The sequence below is a fragment of the Pelodiscus sinensis genome, chromosome 9 (assembly GCF_052426305.1).
Source record: "Pelodiscus sinensis isolate ZL-2025 chromosome 9, ASM5242630v1, whole genome shotgun sequence".
NCBI classification, from domain to species: Eukaryota; Metazoa; Chordata; order Testudines; family Trionychidae; genus Pelodiscus; species Pelodiscus sinensis.
In genome coordinates this window covers 45,136,244-45,162,190 of record NC_143060.1, presented here as the reverse complement: position 1 = coordinate 45,162,190, position 25,947 = coordinate 45,136,244, and the positions used below count along the sequence as shown (strand labels likewise).

General features: G+C 39.8%; 1 protein-coding gene across 7 annotated transcripts in view; it reads right to left on the bottom strand.

Moving 5' to 3' along the window:
• Positions 1-25,947, bottom strand: part of NTNG1 (netrin G1) — a 259,028-nt gene that overhangs the window by 120,316 nt on the left and 112,765 nt on the right. For all 7 annotated transcript variants that reach the window (XM_089780552.1, XM_075936636.2, XM_075936637.2 and 4 more), the window contains exon 3: positions 22,293-22,933. In XM_089780552.1, coding sequence (XP_089636678.1) covers positions 22,293-22,933 — 641 coding nt within the window. The remainder of the gene's footprint in view (positions 1-22,292; positions 22,934-25,947) is intronic.

Sequence of the window (25,947 nt, the reverse complement as noted above, 5' to 3'; positions counted from 1 at the left end):
GACCACAGATGTTGCTAGACCAGAGCGCCCTGACCCCAGAAGTGGAGAGTGGCTGGGAACAGGGCTGGTCTTGTTGGCGGCAGCCTGCAGGGCCAGTGATGTGGGGGTAGATAGCCCCTGGAGCAGCTGCCACCACGCAGGGAATGGGGCTGGGGAATCCCATGCAGGGGATGGGGCCAGAGAATTCCGGGAGCAGCTGCCGCCATGGGCACTGGGAACCCCAGGAGCCATTAGCTAAAATATAGATATAGTAAAATCATTTTAAGAATAAAAAATGATCAAGTTATCTGTTAATAATCTTAGAAATTTTGGCTAGGAGTGGTCACAACTGCCTCCTTATTTTACTCCTTAGTAGGAGTATTTTCTGCCAATAGTTAAGCAAAAATGGAAACCTTATTGCAATCCAAATAGAAAATATGAGAGTAGCATTATGATATTGGCAAAATTTTGGTCTCCGATTGCTATACAAAATAAATGTTTTGCCGCTCTAAATTATTTACAACGTGCATACATTTTCAAATTCAAAATGTTTGACCCTCTCAACTTCTTATGGTGAATCATTACCAATCTGCAGATGGACAAGTACAAAGTAACAAGGATTACTTTGATGCGGGGCTAGAGGTAGGAAGCAGAGCCGAGGGGGGGAGGGGGAAATCAGAGTTAGGCAAGTGAGCAGGAGGAAGTCAGGCCACCAGGTTCTCCTGAAGCAGCAGCCAGGAGGGGAGCCTTGGGAGATCCTGGATGCCTGACCTCCCCTGGTTCCGCAAATTCCCTTGTTCAAGACCCCTCCAGTCCCAAGGGTGCTGGACCAGGGAGGTTCAACCTTTACTATATTTTCTTTATTTATTTTTCTTCTTCTTTTTTTTTGTGTGGATCTCTGCATACTTCTGGTTCTATGCTATCTCTAAAGATAAAGAATTTGTTTTAAAAGAATTGTTCTCAATATATAACAGATGCACAGATTTCCCTGGAAATAAATGTGTTCCACATAAACTATTGATAACATCCTTGACAAAACAGTCATTCTGCCTCTCATGTCACGCTGTCACCTGCTCAAGTGTCTTGCAGGGCCAACAAATGACCTTGGCTGCTGTTTCCAAGTCTCTGAGCTTCAAGCCTCACCTGTTTCTCTTATGGTCATCTTCCCCTATCCTCTTGATCTGTTATAATTATACCTGTTGTATTTCTGAAATCCATTTTCTTTTAAATATATGAGAAGTACATATTTCTACATGTTATGCCCTTGGCTACCAGGATGTAATGTAAAGCACTGAGATTTAACTAGCCATCATTTTGCACTGCATGAATATTAATTCACACAGCACTGCGGAAGGAATACATTGGTGACAGTGTACAACATGGAATGGACTTTTGGGGAGTAGTCTGTTCTTTGGACATTTTAAGGACATGATCAGGAATCTGGAAGGGATGTCCCCAAAACACTGCTGTAACAAAACACAAGCCTAGACAATGCATACAAGAAACAAAAGTGTCTCTTAGGGTGTGTCTAGACTACATGCCTCCGTCGACGGAGGCATGTAGATTAGCCAGATCGGAAGAGGGAAATGAAGCCGCGATTAAAATAATCGCGGCTTCATTTAAATTTAAATGGCTGCCCCGATCTGCCGATCAGCTGTTTGTCGGCAGATCGGGGCAGTCTGGACGCGCCGCGCCGACAAAGAAGCCTTTCTTGATCAACACAGGTATGCCTCGTGAAACCAGGTTTACCTGTGTCGATCAAGAAAGGCTTCTTTGTCGGCGCATCGCGTCCAGACTGCCCCGATCTGCCGACAAACAGCTGATCGGCAGATCGGGGCAGCCATTTAAATTTAAATGAAGCCGCGATTATTTTAATCGCGGCTTCATTTCCCTCTTCCGATCTGGCTAATCTACATGCCTCCGTCGACGGAGGCATGTAGTCTAGACACACCCCAAGTACTTTGGGACCAACAGACAAACTCTAATCACAGCAGCTGTTCCAACTCTTCTCCCAAGATACTAGCGACGCCTCAGTTTTACCTAGATTATGCTTCAAGCAACTCCCAGTCATGTCCAAACATGGGGAAAGCAAACACACTGCATCAGATACCAAACTAAGTTTAGGACCTGGAACACCTGATCTACTTTTGGGCTCAGGAAGTGAATGGGAAAACTCTTGTATATTTTAGTGGTCATTCAGCATAGTTAGAAAAATAATTTCTATTATGCAAATTCTAAAGAGCATTTTATGAAGCATCAGCAGCAGCAACAACAAAAGAAAAACCAACCAAACAGAAAAACAAAAAACAAAAACAAAACCCAACTTTGACCACAATGGCTTAAATATAAGGTACAGTATTCTCTAACAATAGCCACTAAAGTCAATGGGCATGTCTAGACTACACGGCTCTGTCGACGGAGCCATGTAAATTAGTTTACTCGGCATAGGCAAAGAAGCGGGGATTTAAATAATCCCCACTTCATTAAAATAAACATGGCTACAGCGCTGTGCCAACGATCAGCTGATCCGGCACAGCGCAGCAGTCAAGACGCGGATCTGTCGGCTGGGGAAGCCTTTGCCGACCGATCCTGTAAACCTCATTTCACGAGGCATAAGGGATCGGTCAGCAAAGGCTTCCCCAGCTGACAGAGCCGCGTCTAGACTGCCACACTGTGCCGGATCAGCTGATCGTCGGCAAAGCGTGGCGGCCATGTTTATTTTAATGAAGCGGGGATTATTTAAATCCCCGCTTCTTTGCCTATGCCAGGTAAACTAATTTACATGGCTCCGTCGATGGAGCCATGTAGTCTAGACATACCCAATGGAAAGTACCCATTCCATCTCCAAAACTACTAGATCCCAGGGCTGTAAAAATCAAAAGGACAGGAGGAGAATGAAAATACCCAGACAAGTATTTTAGGAGACCAATACTAGAGTGTGAAATGTTTATCAATTTAGATAACTAGGACATCTAATGTGGTTTACATAAGGCGATTCATTGAAAAAAGAATCTATAAGACTTCCACTTGTAGAATGCTGGAAGTTAAAGGAAATTCTTGTATGTCCCTTGTCTTACTTACTGTGACAAATAGTTCCAGAACAAGAGTTCTTGCCCCCACTCATACATAGTAGTTTTCTTCTTATGGTGTAAAAGGGAAAGAAAGAGTTGTATTCACAGGGAAACTGGCCATTCCATTTGCATAGGGTCACCGCAGATATGTTCAAGTTCTCATAGCTAGATTTAGCTGTCTAGCTTCAGCTTCCTCTCATTAGAAGGGGTTTTTTTTAGGGGATAAGTAACAGAGGTAGACTGGCTCACAGTTTCATAAGTATAATGAGAGATTCTAGAGGCCATTACAGCATAAGGCTTCAGAAATAAAGCAAAGACAGACAGAAGTAACTCCCCTCCCCCCCCAAACAACAGGTGAAAAGCATATGTCACAGTGAGCACAACCCTAACAAATCCTTTTTGGAGATGAGGACTATAATGCATTCTGCCATATAAAAGACTCAACCCATGTAGATTCCACTGCCCTCTCCCCCCTCCCAGGAGTTCCTGTTTGTTTGATTGTTTGGTGTCCAATTCGCTGTATTTTCTTCTCTGGATTTGGATTAAGCAAAAGCACTATAGCAATAACATCAGATCAAGGAGGTTAAAATTACTATGCCTGTAATAACTTTTCAGTAGACATCATCCTGAATGTTTACAGATTTCTAATACACATGAGAGTGTCAGAATGTATTACCAAAATAAGAGTCAGAAATAATAAATATTCCTGCTGCTGTTCTGTCCCGATAACTTGCATTAAAAATATATACAGTATTCTGGGAACTAAAGCAGTAATATAGTTCAATAAAATTAATACAATTAAAAGAATAGGAAGCCTCTTTTTTCCCTTGCTTGCAGTTTGAAATTAGAACTTCCTAAGCATTGTGACCATTGTTGGAATCCAATTCAGTACCACAGCTTATCAAATTCCTGGTTTTGGCATTATGCCTTTAAGGTATTAAAGCTCTACTCATTATACCAACTCTGTCTCTGAATGTTTCTGCAGAACTTTAAAGTGCAGACACCCCATTTTGAAACTGACAAGTGTTCATTTTGAATCAAAATGGAGTTGCCAGATGTGTATAGCCTTCAGACAGCTTTTATTTCATGTAAGCCAATAAAACAAAATGCATTTAGTACAAAAAAATCTCTCCTTTTAACAAATATAGTTATTTTTAAAAATGCTTGTATTGCTTTGCAGGATTGCACACATACACAAAGCTCCAGGTTTCCTGGGACCCTGAGGAGCAAGCTTTGTATTGTGTAATTCATCCAGGGAGAGAGAATCTGCTGGGCTAATGAGCTCTCCTGCAGCCCCCTCTTCTGCAGGTGATTCCCTAGAAGCATAGTCTTAACTCTTAACTCAAATACTGTAACACACATACACACACAGAGCCAGGGTCAAGAAAGGCGCAGTAGTGCTAGCATCTGTGTTCAGCAAAATCATGTGTCTGCTGATTTTATTCAGTCAATGTGAATTGAATTAATTTCTGAGCTGCTTCTTTTATAGTCAAGGCCACATTTTGAGTATTAATCATTTGAACAGATCCATCCCTCTAATAGGGTATTAATGCAATGGATCACTAATGTGGCAGCTTGCACTTAAGCATCATGATAGTGACCCTGGCCAGGAAATGATTGGAAAGGCAAGGATATAGAAACTGTTCCTTTAGCCTGAAGCTACAACATTAGCCTAGGCAGGTCGAGTCCTTCACTCTTGTCCCACTACTAATTTCCCCATGCATTACCTTGTCACTCTTGTCCCTAGAGGTGTTCATTAGGAATTCATGTGACAGCTTCCAATAATATATGTCTATCTTAAAATAATCAATCCCCTTTTACAGTGGTGCTGATAATACTAATATTATACGGTAGATTATTAGATGGAAGGTGCACTCAGCTGGTGTCTAGCATAATACATTTTCGGTTAGCAACATACTGATGATCTATAACTTACAAATGGAAACAGAGCCAAACAGCAGGGGCAGGAGAGAAAGAGAGTTCAATTATATGTGTGGAAGAAAAGATGTCCTAAGGAGAGTGGTCTGCCTGATTATGTATTCTCTGTTTTAAAATGCTCAATGAGACTAGGGGAAAAGATCAAGCTCTAAGATATCGTAGTTCAGCCTGCTGTAACAAAGGGTATGGCCTTGAAGTCAAGTTGAAGCTGAACTAGAAAATTACCTTTTACAATACATAGTTTACTTGTGACAGTGAAAAGGGTAAGAGATGTATTAGAAAAACTGGCATTACCACAGAGAACTGTTTTTAGATATTTGGTATTTTGGGACATGAATTCTGCATCATTGTTAGAAGTAAGGATTACTACATTCTTCTGCAAACTTTCCAGTACTGAGCAGATGGTTACCCTATTAACAACCATTTGCATTTAGCATATTGTAATGATTTATGTAGCACATGTCACTGAGCAAAGAAAAAACAGTCAGTGGCAACTAATTAGTTGAGTGTGAAGACACATATCTTAATGTACATATCCTTGTTGTAACCAAATTTTAATTTTTTGATAGCTTACAGGTTTAATGTTCAGTGCAACAGAAATACTGACAGCAATTAAACCTGATCCATGACATCCCTCTGTCACTATGACAGTGCTACTATAATTACATCTGTACCAGTATTCCTATTAAAAGCCTGTATTTTGTGGGATGGGTAGGAAGGGCTTGTTATAACCATTCTTTTTAGTTTTATATAGGACCCTTCCTCAGAGGATCTCAAAGTACTTTGTAAGCACTGATATCTAAGAGCCTAGCTCAAGTTATGGGCTGGGAGGATGCTGGAGAATAGGGTGGACATGAGAATATCGCTTGCTAGCGGAGAGGACTGTGGCCCAGGATGCCTTTTGTAAGATTGAAATGAATTTAAAGATTTGGACAAGAGGAGGTGGGGCACTTTGAGAGAACTAAGGTCTTACTAAAAATTTGCAGGGAAGAAACAGTCAGTTGTAGGCAACTGAATCAGCATCAAAGAGGGGGATCAGGTACACAGGCAAACTGAAATGTTGCCCATTATTTCAAACATATTGTAATTATACCATATATGTTGCATTATCTACATTAGGTGCCCGAAGCTCTCTCAGAATAGCAATTATTAATTACCAGTGACATGTTTGAATATTGTTGGTTTTAGGTTTGTGATATAATTAGGACTCTCAATTAACAATAGTTAACTCATGTAATAAACTTATAAAAATTGTGATTAACCACACAATTAAATACCAACTGAAATATATTGAATATTTTGTTTTTATAAATGTTTTTATACGTTTTAAAGCATATTTATTTTTATTCCAACACAGAATGTATAAACACATTAAAGTTTAATTTACAAATGTAGATTTTTGTTGTTGCACTCAAAAACAAATAACATAAAACTTTAGGGCCTACAAATCCACTCAGTCTTACTTCTTTTTCAGCCAATTACTAAGACAAACAAGTTTATTTATATATTTACAGGATATAATGCTGTTTATTTACCATATTATCTGAAATTGAGAATAGGTGTTTGCATAGCACTTTTATAACCAGCATTGCAAGGTATAAGTATCTGCCAGATATGATTCGTATGTTCCTTCATGCTTTGTTCACCATTCCAGAGGATGTGCTTCCATGCTGATGACGCTCATTAAAAGATAATGCATTAATTAAATTTGTGATTGAACTCCTTGGTGAAGCATTATATGTCTCTTGTTCTGTTTTCCCTGCATTCTGCCATGTATATCATGTAATAGTAGTGTACGGTGATGACACAGCATATGTCCCTTTTAAGAACCCTTTCACAGCAGATTGAACAAAATGCAAAGAAGGTACTGTAATGGGGCACCTGGGCCCCGCACTCCTATCAGTGCGGCGCAATGGGGAGGCAGTGCTGGAGCCCCACATATCCACTGACCCCGACCCAGTGGAAGACGCAGCTGTTGCCCGTGGACTCCCTAGTTGCGGGCCTATGGGGGTGAGTGGGGATCCAGCCCACTGCACATGCCAGGCCCGAAAGGAGGAGGGGCCAAATGGTGAGGGGGAGCCGCCAGGGACGTAGGCGGTGTGACATGGCGCAGCCTGTAATAAGGGTGTGCCGCTTGGGGAAGGGAGGACGCTTGGGCGGAGCCCAGAAACCGTGGAATGCTGCAGAGGCCCCCACAGCTCGGAGGACTTTAAGGGGAGAGGCCCACAGGTACTGAGGTCAAGGGGGAGGAAGTGACCCAGGGCGAGGCTGCTTGGATGTCCACGGGTTGGTGAGTTACGGGATTTTACCCAGTAAACCAGGTCAGGGAAGAACTTCCCCTCCTTTAGGGCCATGGGTTGGGACCCGGAGAGAGGGCAGACACAGGTCCCCCTACCTCCAAACCAGGAAGTGTGGGGTCTTTGGACTACAGCTTAGAACGAGGGCGTGCAGCCCCAAACAAACCGAGGCAGAGGGTGAGGGGTCCCCGAGAGGGGGACTAGACTCTGGACATGGAGCATGCAGTGCCACAGGTACCAATGTGAGATTTCTAAAACCAGCTACAACACTCAATATAAAGTTTAAGAAACTGAAGTGCCACCCAAAATCCAAACGGGATGAGATATGGCACATGCTTTTAGATGTCTTAAGAGATCAACAGTCTGATGCAGAAACTACAGAAGCTGAACCACCAAAAAAGAAAAGTAACCTTCTGCTGGTGGCATCTGACTCAGATGATGAAAATGAAAATGTGTCAGTCCACTCTGGATCATTATCCAGCAGTTCCCATCATTACCATGGACGCATGTCCTAAGGAATGATAGTTGAAGCATGAAGAGACATATAAATTGTTAGCACATCTGGCTTAAAAATATCTTGCAATGCTAGCCACAACAATGCACGCAAATACCTGGTCTTTCTTTCAGGTAACACTGTAAACAAAAAGTGGGCAGTATCGTCTCCCATATACATAACCAAGCTTGTTTGCCTGAGCAATTGACTAAACAAAAAGGAAGACAGAGTGGACTTTAGGCTCTAAAGTTTTACAGTTTTATTTTTGTATGCAGTTTTTTTGTACTTAATTCTACCAAAGTGCAACTTCTACGATAAAGGGCACGTCTAAACTACATCCCTCTTTCGAAAGAGGGATGTAAATTAGGCAGATCTAAAGTGCAAATGAAGTGGGGATTTAAATATCCCGTGCTTCATTTGCATAATCGCATCACAGCGTTCTTTCAAAAAAGCGTATTTCGAAAGTGAAACCGCTGTCTAGATGTGGTTCTTTAAAAAAAACACGCTTTTTCGAAAGATCCTATGCTCCGCAGTACAGGATCTTTTGAAAAAGGGTTTTTTCCCTCCGAAAGAACCGAGTCTAGACAGCGGTTTCACTTTTGAAATACCCTTTTTCGAAAGAACACTGTGACGTGATTATGTAAATGAAGTGTGGGATATTTAAATCCCCACTTTATTTGCACTTTTGATCTGCCTAATTTACATCCCTCTTTCGAAAGAGGGGTGTAGTTTAGACATAGCCAAAGAGATTACACTAAAGACTTTATTAGGCCAACTGAAAAATACAATTTTTTTTTCACAGTGCAAATATTTGTAATAAAAATAAATACAAAGTGAGCACTGTATACTATGAAAACATAGAAAAATCCAAAAATATTAAAAATAATGGTATTCTATTAATAATAGTATGATTAATAGCACAATTAATTTTTAATCACTTGACGGCCTTAGTGCAATGGTAAGAATTGTCACAAAATTGTCTGCAAATAAGTCAATGAAATAAATCGTTAATACAATTACTATGTGATTTTCTGTGAACCAATATTTCTAGGTCCAAAGAATACCACTGAGAGTTTTACTTTTCAAAATAAGCCAGTCTTGCTTGCTAAAAATATAAATGAAGTATCAAGGGAAGCAATCTGCCTGAAGCTTAGCCCCTTTTCCCCCCATTCTCCTAGCATCTCTCTATCTGCAAAAACAGAATCTAGCACTTACAGAAGATCTTTTGCCTTTGCAGTTCTCTTGTTCTCCATAAACAATATTTATAGTTAATGAAAGCCTATTCATTCAGCCCAATTAAACCAGATGAGCAAAGCCTTACTAACTAAAAATCTCTGGCACTGAGTCTGTCGCACTCACGCCTCTCATTCTTAACACACTAGCTATGTTGAACTAAGACTCTTAATGGAAGTTTCCCTTTGACTGTGTGTTTGTGTTGTTTTTTTTGGGTAATGTAGCAATCAGTAGGCCCATAAATCCCTGGACCGGACTCAGAAGGAGTGAGGGCTAGGAAGAGCTACCACATGCCACATATAGAAGGACTCTGGTGAGAGGCAAATAGAATTTGGCCTTTTTATTGACTTTACTGCTTTCATAAGTGCACAACTCTATTCACTCCTATGTGATTATATCTTCAGCTAGTTAAATCAGTACAGCTTTGCATAAGTCAGGGGTGGGCAATAATTTTTGATGGGGGGGCTACTTCAAGAATTTGCTAAGTGGTCAAGGGCCTCACTCTTCCATGATATAAATGGAAGGGATGTGGGGCCTGGGGTGAAGGTTGGGTGCAGAACGGAGCTTGGGGAAAGAGACTGGAGTGCAGGAGGGGGTGTGGGATCTGGGATGGTAAAGGAGGGGGCTGTGACCTGGAGCAGAGGACTAGGGTGGAGGGGGGTCTGCAGAGTCTGTGACCTGGGGCAGAAGTGCAGAAGACGATGCAGGGATTTGGGTTGTGACTCTGGGGGTAGGAGTTTGGGGTGCCTGGTCTGGGAGGGATTATAGGTGCAGGAACAGGTGTGCAGAAGGTTTGGGTTACATGGAGTAGGAGTGCCAGGGGCTGGGATGCCAGAGGAAGGAGTGGCTCAGGAAGCACTTACTTGGGCAGCTCCTGGCCAGCAGCCCAGCTGGATCCCTGCCTGAGTCAGGATCCCTGCCTTCCATGCCCCTGCACTGTGTGGCTGACTCAGAATGCTAAGAGCCCGGAAGGGAGGAGGGGGACTTTGCACACTGCGTGTCCTGCAAACAGGCAGTTCACCAGCCAATGGGAGCTGCAAAATTTTGCTGGGGGAATGGGCTGTATACGAAACCCCTCCCCTACTCCCCTGGTCTTGCAGCAGTCAGAGAGCTTATTTCTTCCCCACCTGAAGTTTGCATGCCCATCCAGAGCCATCACCTCTCCCGCACTGCAACCCCACCCGGAGCCTCTTCCTGTATCCCAAAGCTCTAATCCCCAGCCCCACTCCAGAGCCTATATGCCCAGCCCCAGCCCTCCCACTGTCAACCCTCTGTCCAGGCCCAGGGATCCTTCTGCACCTCAAACCCTTCATCTCTGGCCCCAGGCCTGCATCCCTAGACAGATACTTCACTGCCTGCATCGCAAATCCTTGCCCCACTTGGTGAAAGTGAGTAAGAGTGGGAGACAGTGCCTGACAGAGGGAGAGCGAGATGGAACAAATATGGGAAGGGCATCAGTGAAGGGGGGGCAGTGGTGTTCAGTTTTGTGCAATTAGTAATTTGTCAACCTTACGTAATTCTGATCAGTTTCATAGCAGTGTAGTTAACTCTGATTTACATGGAGATTAATTGAGATTAGTCTCGCTTGTTTCAATACTTAATTTTATATACATTTATAGAGAATGATGCACAACTTTTATCACAGCACAGTTACAAATGAAGAAAAGTGGCATTAGGAAATGAAGAAAAGTTAACTTTTCCAGAATATTAATAACTGAAATAACTTTTTTCTTTTAACCATTAGCACAATGTAGGTACCAATTAAAGACCAACTCAGATTAAAATATTTTTTTCTTAGATTGATTAATGTATTTCCAAAAATCACACTGGCAGAATGATGCCTCATTTATTACAACTAAAAAAGAGATTAGCCAAGAGAGATAATAATCATCTGTGTCAAGAAAAACAAGTGGACTTTCTGGGCTCAACTACTGATACACTTCCTGCACTGATAGGAATCAGGAAAAAGCGACTCCTAAGCATGTGTAATTCTCTCCGTAATGAAGAGCACAAAAATAACTTCATGCATACTAGCAGTGGTGACTGCAATCACAGATTAGCAGCTGGAAAGAGAACCGGAGTGCTCATTATTAGAGAGACCCTCCCTCAAGGGATGATGGTATAATGACAATACACATACTCAAAAACCATGCGTGATTTTCATTGTGGGTCTCTCTGACTGAGATGCTAGGATAATCGGTCCCTATGCTTCCTATATGAACAAAGTGTGGCCTTGGGGGGCAAGGTTGACTTTGGCCCATTTAACTTAGGGTATGTTTAGACTACAGGGTTTTGTCGACAAAAGTGGACTTTTGTCAACAAAACTATACCTGCATCTACACTTCCGCCGAGTTCTGTCGATATAACGTCGACAGAACTTGGGAGTTTTGTCGATGGCGGTAAACCTCATTCTACGAGGAATAACGCCTTTTGTCAACAGAGTTCTGTCGACAGAAGGCATTACTGCATCTACACTGTCCTTTACGTCTACACTCTCATGTCGACAGAGTGGCTTGCTTTGTCGACAGAACCGGATGTAGTCTAGATGATCATTGTCGACACTATCTGTCGACAAAGCCTCTGTTGACAAAATCCTGTAGTCTAGATGTACCCCTACATGCTATGTCTCCTAAGTCTCGGGGGGGGGGGGTATCTGTGTTAATCTGCTATTTTAAAAACGAGTCATCCTGTGGCACCTTAGCGAATAACACAAAAATATGTATAGTATCATGAGCTTTCGTGGGCAAAATCCACTTCTTTAGATGAACTATTTCTCATAGCCATGGACAGCAGAGAACAGCGGGAGAACTTTACCCCAGCACCACACTCTCTTCACAAGGCATCTATTATAGGACCTGGGAAGATAAGAATGGCCATACTGGGTCAGACCAAAGGTCCATCCAGCCCAGCACCCTGTCTGCCAACAGTGGCCAATGGCAGGTACCCCAGGAGGAGTGAACTGAATAGGTAATGATCAAGCGATCTCTCCCCTGCCATCCATCTCCACCCTCTGACAAACAGAGGCGAGGGACACCATTCCTTCCCCATCCTGGCTAATAGCCATTAATGGACTTAACCTCCATGAATGTATCTAGTTTTCTTTTAACAAAGAGAGCAGAGCAGTTATAGGGCTGCTCTGGAAGCTCTACACCAGTGCAGGACATGTTTCCAGGGACCATTCCTGTCTCATTTAAGATCCCTCTGGGTCACTAGCATTGTCTAAAGGCACCTTGGTGGAACAGATATTCAGTCCTTTTATTTCTGGATTAGTGTGTTAAGTTTAGAATTGGTTACCATGGCATTTAAAGTGATAAAAAAAGCCCAGTAGTTTCTGTAAGAAAAGCACTACACTTTGCTTCTATAGAGAAGGTATAATTTCTTACTAGCTGAGGCTTATCAGTTCCAGTTAATTGGTGGGCTTGGCATGGGTGGGCGGGGGGAGAGGTGTTCCAGCCCAACTGGAGCAGTCCCTGTTCACATCATGGGCGCTGCTCCAGCCCAGCTGCAACCCCCCACCTGTGTCTCTTTAATCAGTTAATTGATTAACATTACATTTAACTGGTTAACCAATTAAACAGGATTTTACATCCCTAGTTGCTACCTATAAAATAGTTGAGAGATTTTAAACTTTTAACATAGGAATGAACCATACTGATGTAGCTATAACCGCAATTTTGAAGAACACTTGGGGCTAGTCTGCATTTTACTGTGCTATACCTTTCTCACTCATGCGTGTGAAAGACACACCCTCCCTAAGTGCAGTAAATTACAGCACTGTAAACACAGTATAAACAGGCTCCCAGCACTGCCAGCTATTCCCCTCATGGAAGTGGTTTACATGGAGCGCTCGAAGAACTCTCTCTCAGCACCTCTGCCATGGAAAAACTACCGCGTTGAAGCACTGCTACAGCTGCACTTTTAACTTCAAAGTGTAGACAAAGCCTTAATGCCTTGAACCTTTCAAACACGTGGGCCAATAGAACTGTAAGGTTATTTAAGATGTTTGTGTTTGCCTAAACTTTTTGAAATAAAAAGCTTGAATGAAAGAAATTTTCTGCCTAAAATGATTTGTGTTGGAATCCTTGAAGTTATTCACAAAGGCTCTTTGAAAGTTTTGGACCATTAACACAACAGGGATACTTCTACTTCATTTCATCAGGATTTTCTCCTGTACCTCTTCAACACTGAATGACAAAGAGTATGTCTACACAGCAGGGCTAAAGTCAAATTAAGCTACACAACTTCAGCTACATCAACTGTGTAGTGTAAGTTGAAACAGCTTAACTTGGCTTTTGGAGTGGTCTACACAGCAGGAATTCGAAGGAAGAACACTCTTCCTTCGACTACCCTTACTCCTCGTGAAATAAGGATTACCATGAGTTGGAGTAAGAAGTGTTCCAGATAGACATTATTTCAACATAAAGACTTGTAGTATAGACATGCATTATGTTATTTTGGAATAACGCCAGTTATTCCAAAATAACGCTGCCGTTTGGACGTACCCATAAGAACATAAGAACGGCCGTACTGGGTCAGACCAAAGGTCCATCTAGCCCAGTATCCTGTCTGCCGACAGTGGCCAGCACCAGGTGCCCCAGAGAGGGTGGACCGAAGACAATGATCAAGCGATTTGTCTCCCGCCATCCCTCTCCAGCCTCTGACAAACAGAGGCCAAGGACACCATTTTATCCCTGGCTAATAGCCTTTTATGGACCTAACCTCCATGAAATTATCTTCTCTTTAAACTCTATTATAGTCCTAGCCTTCACAGCCTCCTCTGGCAAGGAGTTCCACAGGTTGACTATGCACTGTGTGAAGAACTTCCTATTATTAGTTTTAAACCTGCTGCCCATTAATTTCATTTGGTGTCCTCTAGTTCTTCTATTTAGAGAACTAATAAATAACTTTTCTTTATCGGCCCTCTCCACACCACACATGATTTTATATAACTCTAGCATATCCCCCCTCAGTCTCCTCTTTTCTAAACTGAAAAGTCCCAGTCTCTTTAACCTCTCCTCATATGGGACCCGTTCCAAAGCCCTAATCATATTAGTTGCCCTTTTCTGAACCCTTTTTTGAGGTGAGGAGACCACATCTGTATACAGTATTCAAGATGTGGGCATACCATACTTTTATACAGGGGCAGTAAGATATTCTGGGTCTTATCTTCTATCCCTTTCTTAATAATTCCTATCATCCTATTTGCCTTTTTGACCGCGGCTGCACACTGTGTGGAAGTTTTCAGAGAACTGTTCACGATAACTCCAAGATCTCTTTCCTGATTTGTCGTAGCCAAATTAGCCCCCATCATACTGTACGTATAGTTGGGATTATTTTTCCCGATATGCATTACTTTACACTTATCCACATTAAATTTCATTTGCCATTTTGTTGCCCAATCACTCAGTTTGGTGAGATCTTCTTGGGAGTCCCTCACAGTCTGCTTCTGTCTTGACTATCCTAAACAGTTTGGTATCATCTGCAAACTTTGCCACCACACTGCTTACACCTTTCTCCAGATCATTTATGAATAAGTTGAACAGGATTGGTCCTAGGACTGACCTTTGGGGGACACCACTAGTTACCCCTCTCCATTCTGAAAATTTACCATTTATTCCTACCCTTTGTTTCCTGTCTTTTAACCTGTTCTCAATCCAAGAAAGGACCTTCCCTCTTATCCCATGGCCATGTAATTTACACAAGAGCCTTTGGTGAGAGACCTTGTCAAAGGCTTTCTGAAAATCTAAGTATACTATATCTACTGGATCCCCCTTGTCCGCATGTTTGTTAACCCCTTCAAAGAACTCTAATAGATTAGTAAGACAGGATGTCCCTTTACAGAAACCATGTTGACTTTTGTCCAACAAATTATGTTCTTCTACATGCTTCACAATTTTATTCTTTACTATTGTTTTGACTAATTTACCCGGTACTGAAGTTAGACTTACCGGTCTGTAATTGCCCGGATCGCTTCTAGAGCCCTTTTTAAATATTGGTGTCACATTGGCTACCTTCCAGTCATTAGGTACGGAAGCCGATTTAAGGGATAGGTTACAAACCACAGATAATAGCTCAGCAATTTCCCATTTGAGTTCTTTTAGAGCCCTTGGATGAATGCCATCCAGTCCCGGAGATTTGTTAACATTAAGTTTTTCTATTTGTTCCAAACCCTCCTCTAATGACACTTCAATTCGGGACAGTTCCTCAGATTCATCACTCACAAAGGACGATGCAGATCTGGGAATCTCCTCAATGTCCTCAGCCGTGAAGACTGAAGCCAAGAAATCATTTAGTTTCTCCGCAATGGCTTTATCATCCTTGATTGCTCCTTTTATAGCTCGATTATCTAGGGGACCCATGGGTTTTTTAGCAGGCTTCCTGCTTCTAATGTACTTAAAAAACATTTTGTTATTTCTTTTTGAGTTTTTAGCTAGCTGTTCCTCAAAATCTTTTTTTGCTTTTCTTATTACATTTTTACACTTGATTTGTCAGTGTTTATGTTCCTTTCTATTTATCTCACTAGGATTGGACTTCCACTTCTTAAGAGATACCTTTTTGTCCCTCACTGCTTCTTTTACATGGTGGTTAAGCCACGGTGACTCTTTTTTAGGTCTCTTGCTATGTTTTTTAATTTGGGGTATACATTTAAGTTGGGCCTCTATTATGGTGTCTTTAAAAAGTTTCCATGCAGCTTTCAGGGATTTGGCTCTAGTCACTGTGCCTTTTAATTTCTGTTTAACTAACCTCCTCATTTTTGCGTAATTCCCCTTTTTGAAATTAAATGCCAGGGTGCTGGACTGCTGAGGTGTTCTTCCCACCACAGGAATGTTGAATGTTATTATATTATGGTCACTATTCCCAAGCGGTCCTGTAACGGTTATTTCCTGGACCTGATCCTGTGCTCCACTCAGGACTAAATCGAGAATTGCCTCTCCCCTTGTGGGTTCCTACACCAGCTGCTCCAAGAAGCAGTCATTTAAGCCATTGAGAAATTTTATCTCTGCTTCTCTTCTTGAGGTGACATATATCCAGTCAATATGGGGGTAATTAAAATCCCCCATTATTATAGAGTTCTTTAGTTTGGTAGCCTCTCTAATCTCCCTCAGCATTTCAATGTCAGTATTGCTGTCCTGTCAGGTGGTCCGTAATATATCCCTACTGCTAATTTCTTCTTATTGGAGCATGGAATTACTATCCATAGCGATTCTATTGAACATGTTGATTTACTTAATATTTTTATTATTTATATTCACCCAAAGTGAATAATAATATGATAAAAGTAATTGGTTCCACTCCACACAAACACATTGATCCTGTAGGAGGCTGAGCACCCTCAAAAGTGAGCTGAATGAGGGCAGAAGTTTTTAAGAAAACTCTTCATTCCTCACAAATTTGGGCCAAAGAATTTAATTAAAGAACAAAGATGATTAGAAATCAAGGACCCATTGTGCCTTCAATTTCATGGGTTCCCTTTGGAGTGATTGGAAGATTGGGGACTCAGATTAATCTTTGAGTTGACTGACCGTACTTGAATACCTGAATGGAACTGAGAACAAAAACTATTTGAGAACATAGTAGTTACAGAGTAAATTTATGTACCTATGGAAAGACTGGTTATCTACATGAATGAATACTGAAATCTTTTAATTACATCAATTCATGATGTTTTGCTTTAAAAAGCCTTGAAGTGTTTTCAGAAAAGAAAGATCTCTTTAATACATTTTACAGTAGATATAAAAAATCATTTTCCATTGGCACTTGGGAGGTAAGAATAAACTGACAAGCTCTTAAGTAAATAAGCTGTTTTTTTCCAGTCCTCTAATGAAGTTCATAATTTAATTGCAGGAATTATTTGATATATTCATTCCAAACACTAGTGAAAACCTCAAAGGAAAACAAGATGCTTATACAAGTATTCTCTTCCTAAATCAAAAATCCTCAAGTACAGTAAATATACACTCCAAAAAAGAATGGCATTCAGTTGTCCAATTAAAAGCTTGCTGTCACTATATCTTTATTTTCAGAGTCTGAGGCTTAAAATGAAGCTTAATTAGAAAAAATTCTGTTAACTTAACCACCTCTACAATTTATAAATTCGCTGGTGCCCAAAGTCTGCTTTTGGGTAAACTACAGAGTAATGCCATTAAAGTAAACAGTGTCATCTAGATTTACAGCAATGCAAGTAAAAGCAGGATTTAACCCATTTGGGGCCAAATTCTGAAGCACAGGGCACTTATGCATAAATCAGAAAATACAAGCATTGTAACCTGATATAATCTGAGCCATTTCTTTATAAACGTCCACTGCAATTTGCACAGCAGGTCCCAGGTGGTAAAATCTGCTCTTTTACAGTGGCCATTAAGATCCTATCACCCACTTCTTAAACAGTAAGATCTTATAAAAATGGACAATTTAGAGACATCGGCAGATTTTGGGGCATACTGAACAAAAAAAACAAATCTGAACCGGAACTGTGCTTTCCCTAAGAGTAATTTATTCAGATTCTTCAATGGATTACGTTTAGCACAGACAATGGGAAGGAGAGAAACTGATAAAACGGAGGAAAAATTTCCACATATGTAATGTAAGACAAGGGTAGCTATTATTATTAAAACTGCAGCTGAGATAGGGTCAGATAACCTAGAGCTCAAATACAGAAGTCTCAAGCTGAGGAAGAGTCTAAAAATAAATTCCAAAGGGCTTAACAATCCATATTATATACAGTCTGGATATTTTAGCTTTTAGAGGAAAGTGCTGGGTCTTAGATTGAAAAACTAACCATCAATGAGCAAAAGCATCCTTCACCTTAATAGGCCAATCATTTTTCAAACCATAGGAGCAATAATTTTCACTATTACAAAATTGAACTACAGTCAATATACAGCAAATAACTTACATACCATTGAAAGTATAATAGTCAAACTGAACAATTATTTATTTTTAATAATTATTTAAGAATTAATATGGTTAACCTTCTGGATCCTGATCTAAAGCCCTTTTCAATCAATAGGAGTATTTCCCTGGGCTTCAAAGGCTCCTAGTGAACATTTCCTAGAGAAAGTACTAGTGTCTCACAAGTTACGTCAGGACATAACTTCAATTAATCAAATATATTCAGAACCATAAAATCCTCCTTTCTAAGCAGTGCAATAAGAAAAAAAAAGAGGTTAGTCTTATAGACTAGCCTGTGTTACTTTCTGCTCAAAAAAGAGATGAACATAGCAAATGTCTACCACTTCTTACTTTCCCATCCTGACAGGCTTTATTTATGCATTAGCCGACCTTTCTAACCATTAGGACCATCTTGCTCCAGCAGTTAATTAACACAAGTGCCATAATTTAATACAGTTAATGCTACTTGATGCCCTTTAATGTACCTTCCATTAGTGATATTATTGTAGTATTACCCTGTAAATTAAAATGAGATCAAGACTAAGAGAGGCTTTCTTTAATTAAGGCAGTGGCACACTACACTCGTCCATTATTCACCAGAGAAAATCACCCTGATTTAGTGAAGCAGACCATCCATAAGTCAGAATTAGTTCATGAGGATTATTAGGTTTCTTGAATAATGTGCATGCAATGGGGTTGCTGAAATTGCTAACAGTCATGTTTCCTCTTTTTTCATTATCTTAACAAACAAAATGAAAGCTGAATAAACATGTGGTAATAGGAAAACTGAAGGGTTTATCAAGAGATTTTCATCTTTAATACAATAGACATCAAGCTTATTTCACAACAAAATGCAATGGAATGAGAAAAATTATATATTAAATGGGCAAATTTACTAGATTGAATATACTGTGAGCTATTTAAAAAGCTGCATGTTTAATATGGCAACTTTAGGACAAATACTTTTAACAGTCATTGATTCCTAAAATTCAACAGAAATAACTTCCATAGAAAATCTGCTTTCTTCAAAAATATGCTGTTAAAACCATGGATTATTTTAACAGCCCTCAACCTACAGATGTGTATTACAGTATATGCTATAGCAGCGATTCTCAAACTTTTTGGGCTCCGGAGCCCTTTACTTGCGTAAAGATTTATGCGGCGTCCCAGCAGTCCTATCGACCTATCGACGTTTCCAGTTTGTCAACCTCACGGAGCCCCTCGAGATGTCTTGCGGAGCCCTGGGGCTCTGCAGAGCACAGTTTGAAAAACACTGTGCTATAGCATTAAACAATCTATTAGCATATTTCACTCACAGCATGTTAAGTTACTCAGTGACCTCCCTTTGCATGTTATACTTATGGATGACCCAGACTAGCTCTTCGATACCCAGAAAAATTTCCAAATCCAGAATATCAAATATCGTGGCTACACTTTAAGACCTAATTAACTTCTTGGGTACAGGTGCTACTGAAAGAAAGTCTACTTGGATTGGAAACATAACCCTTGCACCACTGGTGGATCCAGAGTTAGCTAGCAAGGCCTTTGGTCAGGTAAGAGACAACGTAACTGGGAGTACTGCTAATTCACAGACTCTTCAGGGCAGCCTCTGCTAGTGGTCTCCCGCAGAGCACAAGTGATTTTAAAGCTATCTTTCCTTAATGGAGGATGGCAGTGGTACTTCAACCTTTGGAGTAGCCAAAGATTTGCAAGATGCTGAGAGTACCCTGATATGCGCGTTGAGATGGAACGAGCCCTAATTTTATTTAAGGGGCAAGAACACAACACAGCAAGAGGTGGTTTTCTCAGCAGCAAAGTGACAAAGACACACGTGAATTTAACTTACTAGGATAGACTTACATAAAAGATAACTCCTGTGTAGCTGGTGTCTGATTATGTCAGTTTGACCAATAAGCATCACCATCAGATAAGTTCTCCATATAGGCACACAGAGAACAATTTTTAGAGACAGTTTGTTATGAGATTACTATAAAATCCTTTAGTTCTGTTTTGGAAGGTTTCTGTTTGTGATTCACTTAAAACGCACACTTTCTCCTTCAAATTTTTTATGGCATGAGTTACTGACAGTCTAATTAGAGACAGACTGAGAGCCAAAGTTCAGGGGGTTTCTGATGTGGACCTGCACCTTCTCAAAGTGTTAGTTTTTGAATGCTGGGTTTGCTCTGGTCAATCTCCACATCTAATCTACTTGACATTGAGGAAGGGACAGAAGAAAGGATAAAAGAGAACTAAACTGTATGTTGTAATTCTGATAAATTGATTACCATGGTAGGTACCTAAACCACTACCATAATCTTCCCGTGATCCACTAAGCTAATGACAAGATTCATGAATAATATTAATCTATAAACAATATTACATATATGTATATTAAAATTCTCAATGAAAATCAATAATGAAATATTTTTAATCAATCATTCTGTATCTATGTATGTATATTTTACTTGAGGCACAAATAATTGCAACTGCAGCAAATCAACTGTGCAACAAAACTCATTTAGATTTGCACAGTTCTTGCTCATCAAAATATGTTTTCATTGGGACAATGCATTGATAAATTCAAAGCCATGTAAATGGCACTGATTTCCTGCCTTATGTATTTTAGCTGAATATGAAAAATATAAGCAAAACTTGATACTACATTGTATTAATTTAATTCTACCTAGATTTTTTGCAACATAGAAATTTGATTTCCTTGCATATATGAAAATTCTTAGAGACATGCAATGTCTTCCATATAACAGAAACTAAAAATACTCACTTAAGCAACCCTCTAAGCAGCAGTAACAAATACACAGTCAATAGCATGCTGTATAATCTCCTTGTCTATTGCATTACCGTCAATTATCTTTTGCTTACTGCAGAATGTACATGATATTCTTTATCCTTCCAGTAAAGTAAGTGAGTTTTGTTTGTATGCAATCAAATATTATTGATATTGCATCAGGCCTCAATGAACTCTAAAAATAAAGTCATTTAAAGAGACATTTTAGACTCTTTAAAGAGGATATGGTTAAGAGGTACAAAGTGGATGAAAGAGTAAAATACATATGGAAGAGGTCCTATTTACATCATCTGATAATATGATAACAAGGGAACACCTAACATATTTAAAGATAAAACACATAAAATCGATAAAAGGAAATATTGTTTTTTCACGCAATGGGAAATAAATCTGTGAAACTTGCTACCACAAAATATAATAATCTCAAGAGTTTAGTGGGATTTGAAAAAAGAATTAGACCTTTTTTCCCCTGTGACTTTATCTCCAACATCTACAGTACTATAGTAATTATTACTATTTTCAGAGATATCAGTCCTCATGCTTCAGGTAATAAACTAGTTACTACCCTTCCGGGGTTAGGAAGACACTTTCTACATAGGCATGTTTTGCACAAATATCTATTATGAGACATTTATACCTTGTACTAGCCATTTCTAGACACAAGATGGCCACTTGTCTAAAGCAATATGACAATGCCTAGGTTCCTATCCAAATTAGTTCCTATCCAAAACATTGTTTTGTTTTTTACACTTATGGTGCATCTACACTGCACCATAACTTTGTAATAAGATACGCAATTTGAGCTATGCGAATTGTGTATCCTATTTCAAAATAGCTTATTTCTTCATTTGGAGCTGTCTACACAGCACCAAAATCTGAAATAAAATGCCATTCTGAAACATCCCTTACTCCTTGTAGAATAAGGTTTACAGGGATGTCTGAATAGCAAGCCCAAAATAATGGGCTTGCTGTAAAGACGCGGGATAGCCATTTTGGGACACTCTGGTATCCCAAAATAGTGGTGCAGCGTAGACGAAGAGCAATATAATGCATGTATAAGGGACTCTAGCCTGAATTCTTTATTCTCTCAAACAGAACTATACCCTGCAGAACGGGTGAAATTTACTTCACTGCAAAGATCCCATCCAAGACTCTTCAAACTAATTACCCCTTACAGTAAGGGCCTAAATTAAAGCTCAGTGAATTTAATGGCTTTAGATTAGGCCATAAAAGCATAAAGGTGGCCTGGAGAGTCTTTTGGAATGTCCCTTACACTGGGATTAATTTCACCCTTGGACATAGAATGTTGGATATCCCTGGTATAGCGTAAGAAGCTGCTAAAAATATTCTGCTCTTTAAAATGTACAGAGATTTGTCAAGTTTAGTGAGAGCAGAACTTTGATGACTTAGTGCTGCTGAATCAAAAGTGTCTAATGCTTTCAGAAATTGGTGTTTACTGAGCTAGATTTCTGGGGAAAAAAATCAGCAGAAATTCCTGACATTTTGAGGGAGGAATAGAAAATTGTGGGCATCCTCTAAGGACAGACATATTTATCTATTCTTAAAGGTTCATATTCTCTTACCTTCCATACACCCTTATGTCTGAGATTGCATAAAAGTAGCGGGCCAAGTGTTGCTCATCTACATATATTTCCCCAGTTGCTGGTCTGAGCAATCTTATCCTCAGGTCTGTAATGGTAAAGAAATCTCTCAGCTTCTTGGTTGTGTCAAGCTGGCCATACAGGGAAGCCATATTATGAAGCCGAGGTCCAGCAAAAAATGCAAATCGATCTTTAATCTCAAAGTGGATGATTTTACTATTTGTCATGTACCCAGTGGAGTATTCTTCTGTGCAAATGATTTCTAGGACTGTGTGCTGTGATAAATCTTTTACTGATTTTGGATCCATATGGAAAGCATCTAAGCAGTCTGTGGCATAATACTGGTATGGTTGCCATGTTCGCCCATAGTCAAGTGATTTCTCCAAGATCATTTGGTCTGGACGGCCAGATTCAAAGGTGATAACTATGTTATCAGTTAGTTCAATGGTTTTGTTCCAGGAGAGGGTGATGTTAACCTGGAGAGGTTTGGGGTAATCTTTCCAAGTTGTAGACTGCCAAAAGGTAGAGGGATGTCTTCCTTCAAGATCAAACATCAAGTCAGGGGGATGTGCCAGTTCATTGGTACTTGCATCACATTCATTATTGCACATGTAGGGATTCCCCTATGAAAGAAGAATAAACCAGTTTTACTAGCAGCATTATATGAATAACTAGAGTACACAAAGACATTCTTCAATTGACAGATTATAAATGCCTTTTTATCTTTTACAAGCAAATCTAAGAAAGTAAATACATAGTTATAGGAAATATCTTTGTTTATCTTAACTAGATTTCTCCAGTTTCCTCTGTTTATAAAATTATCGCTCCCCTCCCCACCATACACACATACACTTTGCCTTTGTAATTTATGTGGTTTTCTTAGTGAGTTTCAGAGAAGGAAAACAGTTTATTTATCCTGAATATGTTGGGCCAGTAATCTAGTCACAAAAGCACAAGAACAATGAACAAATGTCTAATGGCTCAATAACTCTGATTCTTCTTAAAAAGATGCAGCAGTGAAGCAAGGAGAATTTCTTTTTAACACAAATACATTCCTCAAGAGCACCATTCATAAAAAAGTCAATTTTAGGGGAAATGCTTTAGAATCTGCAATACATTTTTCTATGTGTGCAATATGCTGTGCAACAATACCCACTACAGCTTTCATGCTTCCTTTTCTCCTGGCCTGAAATTTATCATGCTTAACTGTGTTTCTGTTTAGTAATGTCTTCCCTTAAAACATTTACACTGTTCACTACAAATCATTAGAAATATAGTGCAGTACAGCTCGAGGACTTGATCCATATACTTGCCACCCTGTTAGCTATAGGCTAGTGAAGTATTTCAGGGAAGACTTTTTACGAGGCACTGGCTCCAATTTATCAGGACAAGATAATCCACCACTTGATTAGATGGGATATGTCAGCAGCTCCAGCTGGAAAGCTGTTAAGGTGGCTAGAGATTTGAACTATGTGCTGAGTTAAAAAAAAACCAACAACACATAAACGTAACATGTTGCTTAATAACATGTAGCTTTTACTGCTACTTGTCCTCTATGAAAAAGTGAAAGTAAATTATTCTGCTCTGGGCCTTCTGATGCATTAACTTGCATACTACAAGATCATTTCTCCTCACACAAGCTATTTCATCTGAAGGCTGGATATAGCTTGAAAAACCATTGCAACCTAATGGCTACTTTAAGCTGTGCTGGATCTTGTTCACCTAATCTAGAAGCTTTCATCAGTACATTAATATTTGGCTACTTAGTCATTCCTTTGTTTTAGAAAACAATCACTGTTCTGCATTTTTAGAGTTAAACTGCAGCAGCTGGAGGAGTTTACTGTACCATCAATGTGTACTGTACTATCAGCATGTATTCCTCTTCCTCACATTAACAGGATTTCGACTTGCATATTAATGGGAGAATAGTCCCTTATTTAATTCATTTTCTTTTCCCTTCTCATCATGACAATCATGTTTCTCTCCATCTTAAGACATTAGTGATCTGAAGCTTTTTCAATAACACCCACTGCATGAGTTGGGTCCCAAATAATGAGTTTCCAACTTGGCTACTGCTATGGTCTCTGGTGTGCTTAAGTTAAATGCAAGAAAAAGAAAAAGACTCTAACCTCCCTAGAGGCAACTTACTCCTACTTACAGAAATGATCTCTTTCACTCTCTCCCATTAACATAGTTGCATCCTAAACTGCCAACAATTCATTGAGACTCAAATATAATCCAAGAGAAAATATGAGTTATTTGAAAAACAGGACACTGCTTATTAAATTTACAGACTCTAAATATACAGCTGTAACTCAGAAAATCCTTGTTGTAGGGGTTTTTTTGTTTTTGTTTGTTTGTTTTTTGCTCTCAAGCTCAATATCACTAGTTCTATACATAGAATCATAGAATACTAGGACTGGAAGGGACCTCAAGAGGTCATCGAGTCCAGTCCCCTGCCCTCATGACAGGTCCAAATACTGTCTAGACCATCCCTGATAGACATTTATCTAACCTACTCTTAAATATCTCCACAACCTCCCTGGGTAATTTATTCCAGTGTTTGACTACCATGACTGTTAGGACTTTTTCCTAATGTCCAAACTAAACCTCCCTTGCTGAAGTTTAAGCCCATTGCTTCTTGTTCTATCCTCAGAGGCCAAGATGAACAAGTTTTCTCACTCCTCCTTTTGACACTCTTTAAGATACCTTACATCATAAAAATCATAGGTTTAGAAAACACCAAAAAAGTAAGAGGGGAACACAACAATGCATTCTAAGTAGGCTGGAGAAGCCACTAAGTTTTTTTACTACTGAAATTCAGTTGAACAACATACCCAGGCACAAATGCAAAGATCTGTAACCTTCTTCAGGCTTTTTTTCATGGTCTATAAATATTGTGGAATCTGTCAGGATTTATACACTTTAAATACTGTATATATAAATGAACACTTTACAGAAGGAGGTCAGAGTTATCATTGGAAATTTACTCAAACAATGTGGTCACCTCTGAGTCTGTCCACGTGAAGCTACCAACGTAGCCCCAAACATGCATTCTGCAATCTCCTTTTTGGAAAAAATGTATTTCATCTAGAATCCAGGAATATCAACACAAACAAAATCAAAGCTACTGGCAAATTACAGACATTTACATTAAGAAGAACAGAAAGATGACTTTGGTCCTCCACAGCACAGGTGGACAGCACACACATCAGTTGTCATTTTTAGGTTCAGAACTATTCATTGGTTCCTGGATATACTAGAGACTGCTTTATGAACCAGAATGAATAAAAGAAAGGTTATTTATCTTACAGTAACTGGAGCACACAGTAACTGTACAATGAAATTAATCAGAGTAATGGATGAGAAAAAACTGAACTTTACTTGTTTTCAGATCAATCTTTGAGCAGGTGAAGACGCTCCAATAGAACTGTACAATTGCTACTGATGTATTTAGCAGATGTAGTCAGTGAAAGCGCCTTCCGTCTAGTGGCAAGGTTAGCCTTAGGGACATTCAAAAGAGGTAACTTCAAGGTAGTCAGACAACTTTATTGAAGTAAACTCTCCAAACTCTATATTTTAACTGTCAGTTTAATCTAATCTGGTTGGGCCACCAAAACATTTAAGGCTGATCTCA